Raw genomic sequence first — 18200 nt, 5'->3', positions numbered from 1 at the left:
GTCCACGGGTCCCTGTCCCCTGCGGCGGGCTGTCGTCGCGCGCCGGCCGCCTGGCATCGCCGCCCCGGGGCTCTCGGAGCCCCCTGCTCGCTCCGGGCTCAGCCGGGAACGCGGCGCCTCAGACCCGCTCGGGAGGTGCTTCCCAGCGGGTGGCACTGAGGGCCGGGGCAGGTACCAGTTGGCGAGGGAGCACCTCGGGGACCTAATGCGCCAGCACCAGCCACGAGCATCGAAATGTGATGGGCTCGCGGTTCTGGGGTGAAAGGCAGAAGGATGCTGTGAGAGCGCTCGGGGTGCAGAGCTGTGGCCCCTCAGGGAGGACATGTCCTGCAAGCACTTCCTGAGCTCTCTGGCAGGCCGGCCGCCTCCACGTGCAGGGAGCTGACAGCACCCCGTTCCCAGCTGTGTGGTTTTGTCCCCTGGGTAGAGAAAAGACATGCAGTGTGAGTGCAGATCAGCTGTCTCTGAAGTGTAAAGACATCCAAGCAGCCTCTTGTAAGTCCCTGGTAGATTCACAGGCTTGGAATGGGCATGTTTCTCTTGGTTTTCTCGCTTGGGTGTCTCCTTTTCAGATGCAAAAAGTATACATTTTTAGATGTTCAAGTCATGTTGGAAGCTCCTTCCTGAATTGTCTCATTAAGAGGTTTGCTTTGTGTGTTACCAGAGTGGTAAAGCCCTTTGGTGTCATGGTTCAAGAAAGTGCAATGTGGTAAAGGAAGAGATACAGAATCGCAGCTCTTGATAGTCAGAGAGATTGTAAATAAATTAAGGAAGGAGATGTCTTACGTGACCCATCCTGGTTTAGGGAGCTTTTGAGGTTGATTCTGCCTCATGTTAGGTCACTGAAAGAAGCTCCCATCTGATTATCTGTTTCACAGCCTGTTTGAAAGGAATTATTTGGGGGAAGAGGGAGACACAAACTATTACATTGCAGAATCTACCACCTGGCTTGCAAGAAGCAGTGTGACTTGACCAGAGTGACTGAACTCTCCTTTCTCCATTGTAAGCTTTTCCTTCAGGTCTGAGTAGATGCATGTGGCAGAGTGAGTGGGTTTGTGGAAGCTACTCTTGGACTTCATCCTTTCTGTTTGTAGAAAGCTCTGTCTCGAGCATGCCAGGTTCCTCTGGCAAGATACAAGTAACTCTCGCTGACATCAGAGGCAGTTGTTTTGTATCCTGTCAGGGGAGAAATGGGCTCCAGGGGAAGTAGGACACCATGTCTCACCTCACTACACTCACTTTATAGAAAGGTGCAACCTGTGAGATGTGAATGTGTTGAATCCGCATGTGTGACTCTTAAGTTACTTTCTGTTGAATCTGCTAATGCCAATGCATGTATAGTTTTACTGTGTTTACAATTATAGTCTACCTTTGCCAGTCTAGCATCACTGTTTCCCACACTTGTGGCTACAGTTGTTTATATGTGAACGCCTTGAACAATCATACCGCAACTTGATTATGAAAAGTCTGGACCTAGGTAGTGCATAAAACAGAAAATGCTGTCACAGGTAGAAAAGCCGTCCAACTATAACAGGCTATATTGTTCAGTCAGAACAGGAGTAGGTTTCCCACAGAGTGGCCCATTCCTACTGGTAGTGCTTTCAAAGTGAGTTGTATCTACAGTCACAAACATGCTGAAAATAGAGCAGCACAAAATACAGAAATGATAAAAGCCATTAAGAAATTGTATCAATAAGTATATACCACAAAGTAGGCCTGCACCCTTCTCAAACACTACTCTGAGCCCCTTCCCCTGCCCAATCTGCTGCCCAGCTTTCTGCTTCTTGCCCTATCTGCTACCATGTTGTCCCTTCCCTAATCTGCCATGTGCCACAAATGGAAGCTGCCCCAGGTTGGCCACCCCTACATTAGAGATCTGAATAAATTCAACACACACATCGAGTAGTTCCCTTCAGAGGAGAATCCCTGTTAGAGTTAGCCTAAATGGAATATGACTCAGTGTTTTGAAAAGGCAGGAAAAATCCAGATAGAATGATTATTAATACACCCAATCTTGTGGGAGATTTTGGTACTGAATCTCCCAGGGGTGGCGAAGAATGTAAAGATTATCTAGGAAAGGATAGGTTCAATAGGATTTCCTTGATAATCTGAGGAGATTATTTATTGGTGTGCCATTTTTGCAATCTGAAGTTACCAAAACATGTTAGTTTAGTGATCTAAAATTACTGATGAAGTTTGTCCATGTTTAGACACCTATTTCTTGTGTTTCATTTACAGTATGCCAATGGATTGGAGTTTTCCCAGGCATGAGAATCTTCCTTTGAGAAACACTCCAGTATTCTGGAAAGAGCCTACTTTCAGAACCTTTTTCAGTGGTAAGTGAGGATATTTCCCCACCTGTGTTTCAGTTTCAGGACTCCAGCTTGTCTCCAAATTCAGTACTTGAAGGCTGAACTAATAGGTGGTCATACATGGGTGAGAATTGTTGGGGAGTAGGACATTTGTATGACATAAAGCAACTGGAGAAAGTGTGTCTGGGAATCTTGCAAACGTCACTTCATCCTTTGTATTGCCTCAATTTTCCTTTTAATCAAATGCAGAGAACTACCTATCACTTAGGAGTAAGATTTCATAGATTTCATAGACATTAGGGCCGGAAGGGACCTCAGAAGATCATCGAGTCCAGCCCCCTGCCTGAGGGGCAGGAAGTCAGCTGGGGTCATAGGATCCCAGCAAGATACCTGCACGTGTATAGGTGCCCAACTTGACTAGGGTGACTCAATTTCCCTTTCTCCATTGCAAGCTTTTTGTTTGAGCCCAACTAGATACTTAAACTTGTTTATGCATATATTCAGAGTTGGCTTGATACTGTCATATTGCTGCCATTAGTATAGCTCACACAGTGCTCTATTACCAGAAAGTTTAACTTCATTTAAAAAAAAAACTCCCTTGCGCACTCCACTACAAACAGCTCATCTGGTAGACGTGGGTGCAGTGGCTGATGCCTTAACTTCTCTCTCAGATCTCTGCAGTCTCTTGGTGTGACTAGCCTATGAACCACCACACAAAATAGCCATTTATTGTCAGTCTCATCTCTGTAGGGATTATACTTGTCTCAGGCTTTAGGACCAAGTCCCATGCATCTATTGGCTTTACAGTTTGAAAACTTTCTCCCTTTATTTAGGTACTGATAAAAAGAACAAGGGAAGGATATCCTTTGTTTCACTCATGATGTGCAACTGAGTAGGCCCCTTGCCTACCACTGGCTGGAAGCGTTAGCTGAGGTCACGTAACTGCAGTTTACACGGACCCCCCACAATATCAGCCACCACCAAAACAACATGTCAGCTGAAGTTACAGAGACAGCTGTGTCATTTGAGGGAGATGCTACCTCTCTTAACTCCCCATGGATGCTTTGATTTCTACCGTGTATCAGAGAAACTGACTCAGCCCTGGAGAAAAGTGTCTGGCAGGTCCAGCAGGGGATGAGCTAGGACATGGAAGTGAATGGGACTTGAGTATTTGCTGCAACCTATATTTCAGAAGTCACACCCTCCCTCCCCTCCTCTCCCCCACTGGACCTTTTTGGGTACATGTACTGATAATCATGCTATGGAATTATCTCAATCTGTGCATATGCTGCAGTAAGTGAGTCTACTGATACATTTTTACAGGCAACTCAAGATCCTTTGCACCCATCTCTGGCATAGGGTCTTGCCTTATCTAGTTTCATCCACACCTAAGTACATCGGTGAAGCAAGTTTTACACATGGGCATTTTTGTAAAACAGTTCAATTTTTAGGCAGATTATAATTGTGACATTATTCACCTGATGCTAGACCAGCAATATTGCTCCAGCCCACCAAAGGGGAAAAAATGAGAGTATCCCTTAAGGTGACTAGCCAGATGATATCATTCCATAGCTAGAGACTATGCTACCAAGATGTGGTTGAGGAAAGAGATCCCACAGAGAAGAGGTCATCTAATGGTTGCATCCTTAGCTTATGGAAATACCCAAATCCTAGCTCACTCCTGGCTTGACCTGCCAGATGGATTTCCCCAAGGTTGAGTCAGTTTCTGAAAAGTTGTGGGAATCAAGCTGTCCAGACTACCTATACCAGACTGCCAAACTGATTCCTGATGCAATATGACTGGCTTTAATGGGCTGGATAGATCAGGCCTTCTACTGTATAGTCCTTCTATCAGCCTGTCCAACCCTGGACTCTTAAATGGAGGCTGGGTTCACCTAAGCTCCCCTTCTGCCCTTGAGGGACTGCCTTTAAATTCAGCTAAAATCCTGTGTAGTTGGATGGAGTTCTGTAACCACAAAGCCATATAAATCCTGTGTTTCAGATGTTCTCACCTTTATTTGTAAGTGGATTGGCTGAAACACCAGGGAATTGATTTACCAATTCAACATCAAGTTAGTGGCTGAAGTGTTCTTATTATGCAGGAACTTCCTGGCTTCCAAGCCAGTGCCCTAGATCACACTGTCTTTTAAATGACAAACACTGCTGTTAAGTGAATTATAAGTAATTTTTCAGGGACTGCTATTAAGAATGTCTGAATTCCAAGACTCAGAACTGCCATCCTTTCAATGTTTACCTTAGAACCAGAAAAAATTCTGTGGTCACCCTTTTATCAGAAGATTGGCAAGAGGCAGGGTTATTAATGAGTAAGCTGACTTTTTGTACATCAGTTTAATCATTGGTTATACCTGCAACAGTTTTTTGAAGTTAAATTATTCATGTGGATCTTTGTGGCCCAAGAACCTAGGCTAACAAGTCTGTCCTGTAGCTGTAGCTACAAATTTTGCAAGTGATGTGAAGAAGTTTGTGTGGGTGCAGTTAGAGAAGTCTGTGTAACAGCTTAATCTTTGATAATGACTTAGATACTAAAATGGTATGAATTATCACCCTGAAACATGAAGGATAATTTTGAGTTTTAAGCAGTGAAGTGATATCTTTAATGCAAGGATATCAGACTTTATATATGATGAATAAAGTGGAGAAAGCAACAATTTACAATTTGTCCTGTGAGTCATGTTACAACAGAAGCAAGCTGCTTTTCCTGTATAAAAAAAGTCTTCTCACTCGTGCTCAGTCTCACTACTCAGAATCCCCTGTTATTATCTAGCTATAATGAAAGCTATGGGTGTTGGGACCCACATGCTGAGGGGCTATTTTGGAGTCTTTGATCTCTGAGCTCAATAGTGCTAATTTCTTCAAGGCAGGCTCTGTTAATCCCCCATCCTATTACCCAAATATATATCAGATGTTGAGCACAGCTGGTAAGGGAGAATAGAGACAGACCATTTAAGGATGGCAAAGCAAGTGTAGAAAAGCAGGTAGATGGAATCCTCCTGCCCCCACCACCAACCCCTCCCCACCCAAAAATAGGGTGCCACAAATGCAGAAGCTGGAAGAAATAGTCATTTGAGGAACAGAAGTAGGTAAATTAGAGAGGGAGTTCAGAAATGAACACAAAAGAGACAGACACTGGATATCAATCAAGTAAAAAAGAGCCAAGCTGCATGTGTGTGGGTGGGGCCAGAGTTTTGGAGGTAATCCAGATTTCAAGGGAGAACAAAATAACTGGAGGAAGAAATATGGGTAGGATGCTAGAAAAAGTATTTAATGAGATCTAAAATAAAAGCATAGTTGAAAAACAAACCCAATGTGCCAACAACTTTAGCTGATCAAACTTTCAGCTGCTTAAAACTGGGCTAACAAAACTATTTGAGACCAGACCCTTTCTGAGGAGAGGGGTATAGCTCAGTTGTATACCATCACTTAATGCTCTGTGAAAGCATGCTAGGAATAACTGTGTTCAAAGACAGTTGTAGGTTGAGTATTTCTCCTTGCAGTGCAGATAAATATTTCACCCTGACGTTTCTGTCAAGAGTTCAGGTACAATTTCCAGCTAACCCTGTTGCTTTTTTAAAACTAGATCAGATGGCATTTACCACTCCAATGTGTCCTTAAAATTTAGGGAGAAATTCTGACTTATTATTGGTGTTGGCAGTCAGGATCTTACCTGGATCAGCTGTTGGCTAACTTTCATATTTTGTGATTCTACTGTTTAATGTAAAATTCTGGACTTGTTCAGGAAAAGTTGTCAGCACCTTTCCTTATGCATCAGTAGTGCGTCATTTTCTTCATAGATTTCATAGACGTTAGGGCTGGAAGGGACCTCACAAACCATCGGGTCCAGGCCCCTACCCAAAGGGCAGGAAAGTCAGCTGGGGTCAAATGACCTCAGCAAGGGCATCAGACAAACAATCTAGGTGTAAACAAGATCCTTATAACTTCAAGAGATCTAACTTCTAGCATGGGTTTGTGTGATGCCTCAGAACATCAGCCATCCTTTTGGGTAGTGCCTGTTGGTGGTACAAACTAGCCACACGCTCACCTGATGCACATACATCAGAGGTTTGTATGCTTTCTGTGTGCTGATGGTGACGTGGCTTTTAGGCATATTTAGTGACATGGCACCTCAGAACATTATTTGTGTCTAATCTGACTTCCCCAGTCCCCTCAAACCTTTTAGTTTTGTCTTTACTCTGTATCTGTTCTACTTCCTAAAGATCTTTCTGTCTTTATTCTAGACAAGAGAAAACTTCATACTGCTGCAGTTGGGCGTATTTTCCGTCTGCGCCCCTTCCATTTCCTGGTGGCTACAGGTGGGGGATATGCCGGATACAGAAAATATGAGAATTATAAGGTGGAGCAGCTGGAGAAAATGGGTCTAGAGGTGCCGGCCAAACTCGCAAGAGAATGGGAGGTAGGATACTTTCAGCGAGTTTGTACTGCACACTATGTTTTGCTCCTTTCTGCTTTCCATTCAACAAAGGGAAAAATCTGTTGCTTTACTATCAGTGGCTTTTCTGGCAGATAGATGGCATAAGCTGCTTTTCTTATCTTCTACTTCTGCTTTTGCAGCCAATGTAATGGCATGCTAGGAACTGCAGCTGTCTCTTGCCTCTTAGTACAGCTCTAACTGTCCTACTGCTTCCTGTAGCAGAAGCAGCTTGGACAGTTTGTCCCTTTGTCTACTTCAGCTTGTATCTTACAGCTACAACAAAGAGCAGACTGGTAGGCAAAGCATAATGCACAGGTTGGCAGAGATTTTGGAGAAACTGCAGTCCTTGTGCTTAGTAGAAGAAATCTGTTCATATCTCAGCCTTCCAGTAATCTTTCATTCCAGCTGAATTGGTAGCATCTCTTAATTTTTAATTTACTTAAAAATATGCTGACAGTCCTATATTGGCATGAAGTCTAGATACTCAAAACAGACCTTAGGCTATTTATAATTAAAGCAGGTGGTCTGTAAGTGATAGTAACATCATTCTGCATAACAGATATGAGCACTTAAAAAGAGTTAGCACTGAATGTGTGCAAGGGCTGGCAACCCACAGAGCTGGGGGGCTTCAGTGGTAGTGTTTGGCCACAGGCTGCGCCTGAGCACTGGGGAGAAGCAGAAGCAGCAGCTAGATCCTAGTGCAGGCTTACCTCAGACCCAAGCTGGTTAATTTTGGCTTACTGCCAGAAAACATTGCTGACTGCTGCTCTAGGCCAGTAACAGCTCTGGCTAGAGCATGTGTAGAAGCTTGCTTCAGCCCCTAGATGGAGGAAGTGGAGTCAGGAGTTGCTAGTTCCAAGTATCCCTTTTGCTGTTGACTCATAATATGACTTTGACCATGTCACTTAGTTTTTCTCTGCCTTTATTTTTCCCCCTGTAAAATGTGCCTTATTATCATTTTCCGCACACGGGAGTTCAGACTGAGTGAATGTACGTGGGAAAGTTTGAGATTCTAGGATACTCAGGCCCACGCAGATGTGTTTGCAGTGCAGAATTTGCATAGATGCAGTTCTTACCCAAGTGCGTGTGGGCACATGCTGAGAACTGTTTCCTGCAGGGCAATGCCTTAATCCCTAATGAGTCTAGATTATCTATAGCCTCAAGTAAAGCTTGTTCCTTTCTTCCAGATGCCAGCAATTCTAGGTCTTCAATGTTGTCACTCTGTGAAGAAGAATGCAAACTAGCTTCATGGTCACGCCATAGTAATCAAAGTGACTTAATTGGAGCCATACATTGAGAGAAATTACACAAACCTTTATAGCTGTCGTATCTTCTACAGTTCCATGGTAGACAGTTTACAATAGTGTATTTTCCTGTTCATAAAATGCATTTTTCCCTGCCAAAAAGGAGGTCTAAAAGTGAAGAGTTTTTATATGTGAAACTTGTGAAATGAAGAATTATTGAATTTCAATATGGTAGATTGAAGACAACACCATAATCTTGTCCTGGTGGTCAATCCCCAGGGGTCCTATAAAGTCTGGAGATGCCAGTGAGAATTGGTAGTTCCAGGTGAGAACCCAGCAAGTAGAGGCATATGTGACAGTAGTCATTTCTACACACAGCCCTGATGGGGCCTAGGGCCTATTCTGTTACTGTGTTGCCTTGAGGGGCTGCTGGGAAAAAATTTGGGGAAGGAGGCTGTAGTTGTCCACTTTCCATTCTGCCATCTGCCCCCGTGTGTGTCTTGGGCCAGCCTCCAGGGCCTTGCCATCCCTAATGGTCGAGCTGTGAGAAACCCTATTTCTCCTTGCCTTGTGGTCTGAGTAGGGTCAACTCTGTGAGGGGGACTTTCTCACTAACTCTGTCCTCATGCTCTCTACCTCCCTGCGGCCCTCCCAGTCCTCTTCATCAGTTGCCTTGAAGGCATATGTGAGAGATACCCCTCATCCCACAATCACACCAGATGTGGAATTTTTCATCAATTTTGTCCTTTTTTGGGAGGGTGCATCTTATACACTGATAAAGACAGTACTTATTTTGGTTTGTTTTGCTACTAAACACACAATGAGGTGACTTCATGCTACTTTGCCACCGGCCCCTTTCTGTGAGTGAACAAATATGACATATCTGAAAGTTGGGGCCTGACAGGGTAGGCCAGTGCAGAGAATGTTCCTTTACCCTTCCTGAGCACTGTCTGTCTGGGGGGAGCTTTGGCCAGCCATATGTTTACTAGGGTCTAGACTGGAATCTCTAAACTCATTTTCACTTGTGACCTAAATCGGATTTGATGGCAGAGGCCAGATGTGAACAGCTTGGGCTGTAACAGTTTCTGAGGAATTTGTGTTCACTCTGCCTTCCTTTCCCAACCTAACGCAGTTCATTTTGAACAGGATCAGGAAAGACCTTATGGCATGATGCAAAGGGGACATGTACAGTTCTGCTGAGTATTCACTCTTTAAAAAGACACTGTCAAGGCATTTTCCACCGTCATAATGATAAGAAAGCAACTTCTTTTTACTGTTGAGAAACACAATGGAAATGTGAAACAGGGCTGTTTCCTTTGGTTTTCTTCACACATTAGTTTTCTTCTTTTGGACTAATACACAGGCTTGTTTTCACTGGTTTGCTGCTCGGTTCTGAGCTGCTAGTACAGGTTTAGCCTTAGTGGAACCAAGCACTTAAGGATTTGTTTGTTCAGTGGAGAATTGCATGAAGAATTTCAAACAGATAAGGCTCCAAGTGGGACAGGCAAATACCAATGTGCCATGCTGGCAGGTTCCTCTGCCCCCCTTCTTGTATATACTATGTTGGTTTAGGCTCCACTGAATGTGTCCTTTGGAAGAAACCCTGCCAGTTAGGAGGGAAAAAATATGGGGGGTGGGAGAGGAAGGGAAACTATTTTCAAGCTTCCCCAGGGGTGTTACAAAGGTGGATTCAACCAAAAATATATCTGTACTGTTTCTTTCCCTGGAAACAAGTGCCTGTTTTTGCTGACTTGTCTGCATTATTCCTTCTGTGCATTTTTGAAATTGTGGGAAGCAAACTTGGGATAGGAGAGAAGGGGACTATCTCCATGTTTACGATTGTGGATTGGCAGAAATGGAGTGCAGTTATGTGGGGTAGATGGGTCTGAAAGACTGTAACGTGGCTGTGGGGAAAGCCTCAGCAGCTGCACACGCTTTTGAATAGTATTAGCCTGAACCTGTGACTGTGACTTCCTGATTCCACAGCTCCTGAACTCTATGTGTACAAATGAGATAAGCTAGGTCAGAGTGTGCTTGACCTGCTAGTTCCACATGGAAGGTAGATTCTCCTGCTTCTGCAGAAAAGGCAGTGGCAGAAGTAATATGCAAGCAAAGAGTCCTCTCCCCACTGCAGATTACCTTATTGTGGTGTCTGGAGCATCTGAGGTGACTTTTATACACCATTCTGATAGAGAAGCAGCAGTTCTGGACCATCTGCCAATGAGCTAAAGAATAAAAGCAAATATTTCTGCATGCATATGGCCTCCATCACTATAATGTCCAAGTCCTTCCCAGTGTGTAAAAGTAGGTGCTGGCTATATTATGTTGTAAAAGCTAATGAAAGCAGCTCCAAACATTAACATTATTTGCATTGTTTTTCATTATGTAGTTTCTATATGTACTAAGGCGTACACTTGGTGTCTTAGTATTGTTTTGCTCTGGATAGTATGAATCAATTGACCTGGGTCAGAAATACAGTCCTGAAAATGTCACCATTTGCTAAAATGTGAACTTTGATTTCTGTATGTGGTTGTTGTATTTCCACTGAAATGAAGTGTTCTGTGTGATAAGCGGAAAGATACTTATTTTTTGTGCTAGTCTTTGAGAGTGTACCTCCTCTGAGAGCCTATTTTTAATTCTATTTGCAAAGTTTCTATTAATCATTCACAATTAGGAATAATCTAAAAGAGCAGCCAGCAATTGTATATCAGCAATTAGTTCTTTGTGAATTCTTTTAGGTTGTATCAGTGTATCCAGGTACTGAATTGATTTATCTGAAGCAACACATACATGTGTAACCAGAATCTGTAGAAGTTTCCTCCATTTAATATGCCTCCCTTAGGTACGTCTTCAAAGCTGCCATAAAAGATGCATGATTAAGGTTTCCTACAATACACTAAACAAGGGCTTGAATGTTTAATATAATTTTCAAAGGGTTTGATTAATTTCTTCTAATGATTCCCTCACCAAAGCACTAAATCAATCCTGTGGGGAAGAGCTGTACTCTACAGGTAATGTTTTAAAGTTCAAGTTATACAGATCTCAGTTGCATGTCATGATTGATGCTGCACACGCAGTTAGTCGTTTTTACTTTCTGCCTCTAATACCCTGCATAATGCTGGTTGGTGAGGATGTCCTTGCAGGAATGTGTTTATATTATTTTGACTGACTATTTTGAAAAATCAAAAAAATATTCCTATTTGTATTTGTTTGCAAACACTTTATAAGAAAGAATCTCTATTGGTTTGTGTCTGCCATCCCTTATGTTTCTCATGAATTTCCCCTATTTATCAAAAGGACCAGGAACCACTGGCTCTTCAGTGTGGGCTTTTTTCCTTTAATTTTCCTAGAGACAGTATGTGGCTAATAGCTTGATCTGATTAACACATTAGTGTATGTCTTGTTGTGAGTACTGGTGGAATTAGCTTCCATTTAATTAGATGAGGCAAAGCAGACAGCTGTGAACTGAACAGGTAAGATATTTATCATATGGGTGGAAGGAGGGATTTGAGGCAATAAGCACCAGTCTATCAGGGAATGTTTCTTGATGAGTGTTTCTGCACAGCATCCATGGTGCATGCTAAATGGAGGCAGTTGCATTCTCTGCTGGATACTGTGGCAGTGTTGATACACTGATAGTATAATTTACACAGAGAAAACCTTGGCCAAAGAGTGAGTTTGGATAAACATCGTGACACAGTGACCAGAGTTTAACTAGAGAGGGAGGAATTATTTGCTGCCATCCTGCCTGTATATCTTGGGTTTGTTGTTACTTCGGATGTGATATGCAATGTTGCATTTGTGTGTAACAGTAAGAGTGAACCTTTCAGTGGTGGTGTTGGTCTGTAGTGACCCCTAGAAGTGTGTATGGACAATAGCTTGATGTTCTAGCTCACCGTATGCAGGCACCTCATCTGCTTGGCTTCAGAAGTGCAGGGTACCCAGAGTTTCTTCAGGTCAATGAGCAGTGATGGTTAGCAGTAGAAAGATCGTTCTGGAATGCTGTTGGGGCTGTCCAATTTAGGAGCTTGGGACTGCACCAGCAGGGGTACCTGCAAGCTCCCCCATTCCCCAAGGTTTCTCCCCCATCAGACTGCTGCACCATGAGTGGGCGCCCCTTCTTCCTTGGCTGCTGGCCACACCAGAGGCTCCCCAGTACTGCAAGCTATGCTGCACCTCACCCCATGGGGTGGGGGCAGGAAGTGAAAGCCAGAAAATGGAGGGGGAGTCTGGAAACCCTGACTGTAGCAGCTGGAGTAATAAGGGAAATAGCAGCTGGAAGGAGTCTGGGGGGGCTGTAGATTAACTCTCGCAGCCCCCAGGCCACCAGTTTGGACAGCCCTGCTCTGTGCCAGCAAGTTACACAGGGCTTCCTAGCACCAGTCTGGTAATGGAACACATCATCTAGTGGGCACAGAGCTTTTGGTAGTAGCCTATTGCATAGTGGGCGATCCTGACTCTTAAGGCAGCCTGGGAAAGGGTCAACAGAAAATCCCCTACTGGAGATTTAGTAGTCAGTCCGCTCTAATTCTCAGTCCAGTTGGCCTGTTTGTGTCTTGGACTTGCTCCTTTCTTGTGATGCCAGAATCCTGTGTGGGGAGCTGTTGTTATACAGAAGAAATCTCTGGCATATAGCAGAGCGGTAGATGTGTATTGTGGGGCATATCGGGAGATTTCAACAGCAAAAGCAGAAGGAGGGGGGAGGAAAAGTGTTTTTCCAGCAAATTTGTCCCCATATTTCAGCCAATCCAAGAATATTGTAAGTTTCAGTGTAATGTTCAAACAATTCAGAGAGAAAGTTTGTATGTAATTAAGTCCCTTCCATGGTGTAAGTGTCTTTCTAGTTAAATGTGTGTCACTGGGATTGTGGACCAAAGTATCTGAATGTTCTGAAGGGTTCATACTAATACTGTATGTACTCAGCAGCTGGGAACGTTTACGTCCAGGTTCTGTTACATGTCAGTAATCCACAGCAGAAAATTTGACCTAGATCATCCTGGGTACATGTTCTTCCATCCTCAAGGTATGAAATGTATGCCCTGGTCTGCAGGGTTGTTCTGTAATGATTCCGCGTGGTGCTTTGTTAACTGTAGTTTTTTAACTTTGGGAAACTGTTCCCGATTTGGGAAACTGTTCTCACTGTTAGAAACTGCTTCAGGTGTTTAGCCTAAAATGTATGTTCTCGCATGTTCTAATCTAAGGGATGATTTGTGAGAGAGGCCTGGCTACTTTAGTATGAGTCTGCTGTTTTGTAAGCGCTGGGAAGTGCTTCCAAGTAATTTAGGGGAAGTGAGAAATGATGTTGCCATGGAGTCTTCCCTCTCCCTTCTCTCTCTTCTTTCGGTTTTTCCTGTGTTGTCTCCGCCTCTTAAAGAGGCACAGGAGAGTTCGGGCGTTGTGAGAAGGCAGCTGCTTTTGATGATTATTGGGGCTTCCTTAAGAGTTCTCACTCGGGAGCCTGAATGGCTGAAATATGAGCTGAACAGGAGGTCCCAGTGCTTTGTGCTTCTATCTTAACGCAATGAGCCGGTCAGCACTGGCAATCAGACGGTGCCAACGGTCTGAGATCTCAGAAGCTGCTCTCCTGGGGCTCATCCTCTCAGGCTTCTAGAAGATTATTTTGGCCATCAGCAAACAGCAGCAGCTACAGGTGAAACCTTCCGCTGAGTGGGGAACAAATTGTTACTGTAGTTTGGCCAAGTGTAGTTTTTGTGCTGAAGTGTGGCTACCCTCTGTAACTTCACCCAGGTTTTAGACTGTTAGAAACATGATAAGCATGAGAGGGGATTGTGTTATGGACTGTTTGAGAGGGGAGGAGGATTTCAAGGTGGAAATGAGTTTAGAGAACTAGCTTCTGTGTTATCTGTGGGTGGTTTTCAAAAAAATGAGCCTGCAATGGAGTTAACACTTTGAATCTGTACAGGGGCGGATGCACATGTAGCAGACAAAGAACAAAGATTGCTGTTAGTCATCCTCCTGATTTGCATGCCTCTCCATATGTGAAGGCTTAGCTTTCTTTGTGAATCCCTCCAGGGTGCTGGGTCAGTAGGATTCAGTATTGTCCTACTGTGCTGGCTCTTGGTATTGTTTCAAGGACCTAGCACTATGCCAGTGAATTGCGATTGGAGTTGGGACTTCTTTTGGGTGGGGTTTGGCATCTATCTGGGTGTCCTGGCTGATGGGCATTGGCAGCCTAGTGTGGGGCTAAGATCTGGTGATGGTCCCATAGGATCATGTTCTCCACAGAAGTTGTCCAGCTGAAGAAACCTTGCTTAGGTCTCTTCTTTTACTATTCCAACAGAGCAAACTCACAGCCTGCAGTCTTACTTAAATGTAATTGGTACATCCAAAGTCACTGGTAAAAAATAGAGCTATGAAGAATGTTGGGGGTCACAAATGACTGGTTTAGGGTGATGTCCTAGGGTTATAGGGAGGGGTGGACACTTCAGTACATATGACTTCTGTTAGGCACAGATTAATTTTCCCCCCTTTTTGTGCGCCAGCCTGTATGAATTTTTCAGGAACATTTTATGGGGGGTTGGAAATCCATTGTTTTGTTTACCTGTCTTGGAAACTTGTAAAAATGGTTGGGAGGAGCCAAGTGACTGTCACATTTTAGCAGATAAAAGCAGGAAAACTGTGAAGGAACCAAAACAGGCTTACCTGGACACCAGTTCTGGCAGCCGCAGAGGCTAACTCCCAGGGAAGAATGCGGAGACTTTGGGATGCAGCAAGACCAAGTTGGACTCCAAGGAGCACCACTTATTAGTCACTGTTCTCTTGGCATTTCAGGATAGATGAGAAAGTTGAAAAGTCAGAGCGTTAGAAATCTCCGCAAAATGTAAAGGTTGAGTTGTACCAGTATTAACAGAGTACGTAGTTCCTGCGTTACCAGTCACAAAAACTGTAGTCAGGCTCAGGAGTTGCACGTGAGCTTCTGCTATTTTTGTTGAGTTTCCAACTCTGGACTCTTAAGTACTTAAGAATTTTCCTTTTCAGAAGAAAAGTAAAAAATCAACCACCAGTTCTCCAATGTGCTTTTATTTTAGATGCCTTTTACTCCAGCAGAGACCTGGCTCTATAGATTTCTAGGGTGAAAGATACTTGTTCAGTGTTTGAAATGGAAGATGGGTTATAAAAGTGGAGAATTTAAAATACTACAAATGTTAAGAGTGCTACAAATTGTCTTGTGGCTTTACAGGAGTAGAGAGATCAATGATTAGTTAAGAAAAACTGCAATTTTTAGAGATGATAAATATTTCTTGGCCTTTCCAAAATGTTGATTTCTTTCACTGCATCTAAATGGTGACTTTAGTTTCCATTTAAAAAAACCCCAAAACTAATTACAAAAACTTCTTGAGGTAGGGGGAATTGTGGGAAGGCTTTTGCGGGAGAGGGAGCAGATGGAGAATTCTAGAAGCTATAGGTGGAAAAAGCCTCCCTGAATTGGGATACGTAACACGTTTCCTAGCTGGTGCTGACAAATCCACAAAGAAGGTTAGGGGATTGCAGGCTTTCTGGGGAGGGAAACACACTCCCTTAACAATCATGTGACTCCCACAAAAGCCAGTCTGCATCCAGGTTCCCCCAATGCCTGAAAGGATTTTTGTTTTGCTCTTAAAGTAGCAGAGATCCTGATTGGCTGCTGAGGAGGGTATTGTTTCTGCTGCTGGACTACCCCACAGCAGAGCTGGAGGGGAAGAGGGATTTCTTTTTAAATATATACACACATTCAAACGGAGAGAACTGGCAGTGGCTGGGGGAAAGGGATGAAGCTTTGATGATGAGCTGCCACATGCCACTAAGAGTACGTCTTTCTGGTACAGGCAGGCAGTTTCCCTGTCAGAACTGTCCCCCCTCTCACTCCCCCCAACACTTCACTGCTTGGTATTTTCTCATGTGCTTCTTGGGTGGGATCAGTTCAACAGCAGCGCGGCTTGCAGACATCTATTTTAAGTTATGCCAGATATTTCTAAGTGGTAGTACTGGTGCCAAATGCAGGGAATAGGAAGGGAGGGCTTCTGGCCCTTGGGCTGGCAGATCCCAAGTCCAGCAATGCACACATGATTTGAAAATTGACATTTCTTAATTGTGGTCTCAGATTCCTACAAATCCCCTGATTTAGTGTTTTGGAGTCTTGAGAGGAAGGGCTTGAAGCAGTAATGAGAAGACAAGTAATTAAATGAGGTCACTGGATTTGATGCTTATGTGAACTGACAGAGCAGAGTGGAGTTGCATAGCTGACAGATTAGCTGTTCATTATTAGATAATAATTCCCCTTTGGGGATTTATGCCTCAAGCAGTCCCTACTTCTTTTACTTGCTTACAAGGGATTCTGGGGCAGTTCAGGCAGGTGGGGTTGGTTGGGGGTGAAGCCCCAGTACTGGATAGGCAAGAAGGTCCAAACTGTCCTCAGGTCCTCCAGTACAGCTAGTGATACGTTAACGTGCCATGTGTGCTTGTACATCAGTTTTTAAGCAGGTTTTTGTCATAGGCCTTGGGCTTGTTTCTTGGTGGGCATAAAGGGTTGATTAGAACAGAATTTCTGAGAAACAAAAGACTTGTCACCTACATGGTTCATGTAGGAGTGGAGAAAGGGATGCAAACTGCATTGATATCCATCTCTCCCTGAAGTTTACCAAGCAGAGTCTCTTTTGTATCATGGGGTGCCTGTAAATGTGCAGGAACGCTGCTCTGACGCACTGTAATTACAGTGCCTTAGACCAGACTCGATTAACTGAATCTGCTGGAGTGTGCTAATTAGCATGCACCAGCAGCCTCCACATCTCCTGCATTCAGCGTCCCCATGCTTCAAAATGGGCAGTTTAACTAAAACTTGTTGAACAAGCTTTAAAGCGCCCCACTGCCATTTTGAAGCACGGGATGCTGAATACACAAAATGCTGCTGGCACTTTAATTAGAGAGGCTCTCAGAGATGCTATACTTAAAGCGCCCCCCTCCCCCCAATCCCTGGAGCACGTATAAAGATGCCTTAGGATTCTTGCCCTAGAGAGTAGTAGCCACCATCACAAGTTCCTTTCCCACCTTCAGCGGTGCCACCATTAAACAGTGGTGTGTTCCAGTACTTGTTCAGTCCTGGGGTGCAAGTTGGTTGTTTCATTCTCCTCATGCTTCTTTAGCACCGTGTGGAAATAAAAACCCAGTCCCGCAGTCTAGGATGTACACATGCTTGGGGTGGGGAACATCAGTTGGGAGGCTTCCATTAGAACAGCTTGTATTTGAAAGGAGCATTTCCTCTCCTGGCTCTGGGGGGAATAGTTCTATTCATTGGGAATGCATGTTACTTGTTCTGTATTTTTCCTACATGTCCATGAGGTCCCCTAGACCTATAGAATGAGGCTAAATCAACAGCAAAGAGAAAAGCAGCGCACACGTCCTTGCGTGTGGGAGCCCCTGCATGTTGGGAATGTGAGCAGGAGGAAAAGAAATGTAAGGGTCAGCCTTGCCCTTCTCCAGCCTCTGCATCAATGCTGTGAATAGTTCCTTTCCCTTTTCACAGCTTCTGGAGTTTGCCTGGATGCCCTGCATTTGTTGGGATCTTGATAATGGCTTTCCCCTTGTCCTAACAAAATGTTTTTTAAAGGAACTCTGTCCACTTCAATTATGTTTCTGGCTCAACATTTGTACCTATTCTTGTAACTAGAAACTCCTCCTGTTCCCGTCAGTAGCAGTTCAAGAGTAAATATCTGACTTACTTTTTCTGGTTACTTTAATCAAACTTCCTGTCTGCTGTTTCACTCTTCCTCTGTAGAGTCAGATTCTCCTTTTACGTAGGCCTTTGATGCTGCAACAAAAAAGAAAGCATGTTAAAAATAGACAAGTGTGACTACAAAACCACAGAAGTAGCTGGGGGATTCAAGAGATGAAGCACGTGTTGTGCCTGAACCATGTTTCACTGTTTTTAAGTGACTGCATTTCATGTTACTAGCATTCCTTTAATACGCAGTAGCTACATCAGCCTCATCTGTGGCTCTTGTATTTAACATAAGAGATCTTCCTGAAAAGCTATAGTTTGATGAATTTCCTTCCTTCTCTCTCATGTTTAGGGCACTAGAGGTGTTTCTAAAGAAACATCTGGAACGGGGCAGGGAAGGCAGCCATCAAAATGTGCCTCTCTCTAACAGGGGTTCTTGAAGGGACAGCCTGAACTGGGACGCTGTTAGCACATGAGAA

At 43.9% G+C, this 18200-nt stretch overlaps 2 protein-coding genes across 6 annotated transcripts in view; one reads left to right on the top strand and one right to left on the bottom strand.

Annotated features, from left to right (window-relative positions):
- LOC102369456 (melanotransferrin-like) overlaps nucleotides 1-10162 on the bottom strand; it is a 35962-nt gene extending 25800 nt beyond the window's left edge. Inside the window, exon 1 of the mRNA XM_025199265.1 lies at nucleotides 10146-10162. The gene's annotated coding sequence lies outside the window, so the exon portion shown is untranslated. The remainder of the gene's footprint in view (nucleotides 1-10145) is intronic.
- PISD (phosphatidylserine decarboxylase) overlaps nucleotides 1-18200 on the top strand; it is a 35253-nt gene that overhangs the window by 378 nt on the left and 16675 nt on the right. The window contains exons 1-3 of one of the 5 annotated variants that reach the window (XM_025199271.1): nucleotides 909-1002; nucleotides 2239-2336; nucleotides 6569-6744. In XM_025199271.1, the coding sequence (XP_025055056.1) occupies nucleotides 2240-2336; nucleotides 6569-6744 (273 nt within the window). In that variant the 5' untranslated portion in view covers nucleotides 909-1002; nucleotide 2239. Of the gene's footprint in view, nucleotides 1-908; nucleotides 1003-2238; nucleotides 2337-6568; nucleotides 6745-13410; nucleotides 13657-18200 lie in introns of those variants that run through there. The other 4 variants (XM_014518128.2, XM_025199270.1, XM_025199269.1 and 1 more) reach the window with 4 other exon arrangements.

The sequence above is a fragment of the Alligator sinensis genome, unplaced genomic scaffold, assembly GCF_000455745.1.
Source record: "Alligator sinensis unplaced genomic scaffold, ASM45574v1 scaffold505_1, whole genome shotgun sequence".
NCBI lineage: Eukaryota > Metazoa > Chordata > Crocodylia > Alligatoridae > Alligator > Alligator sinensis.
Note: the sequence above shows the minus strand (reverse complement) of the source record. Positions and strands in the feature narration are given on the sequence as shown.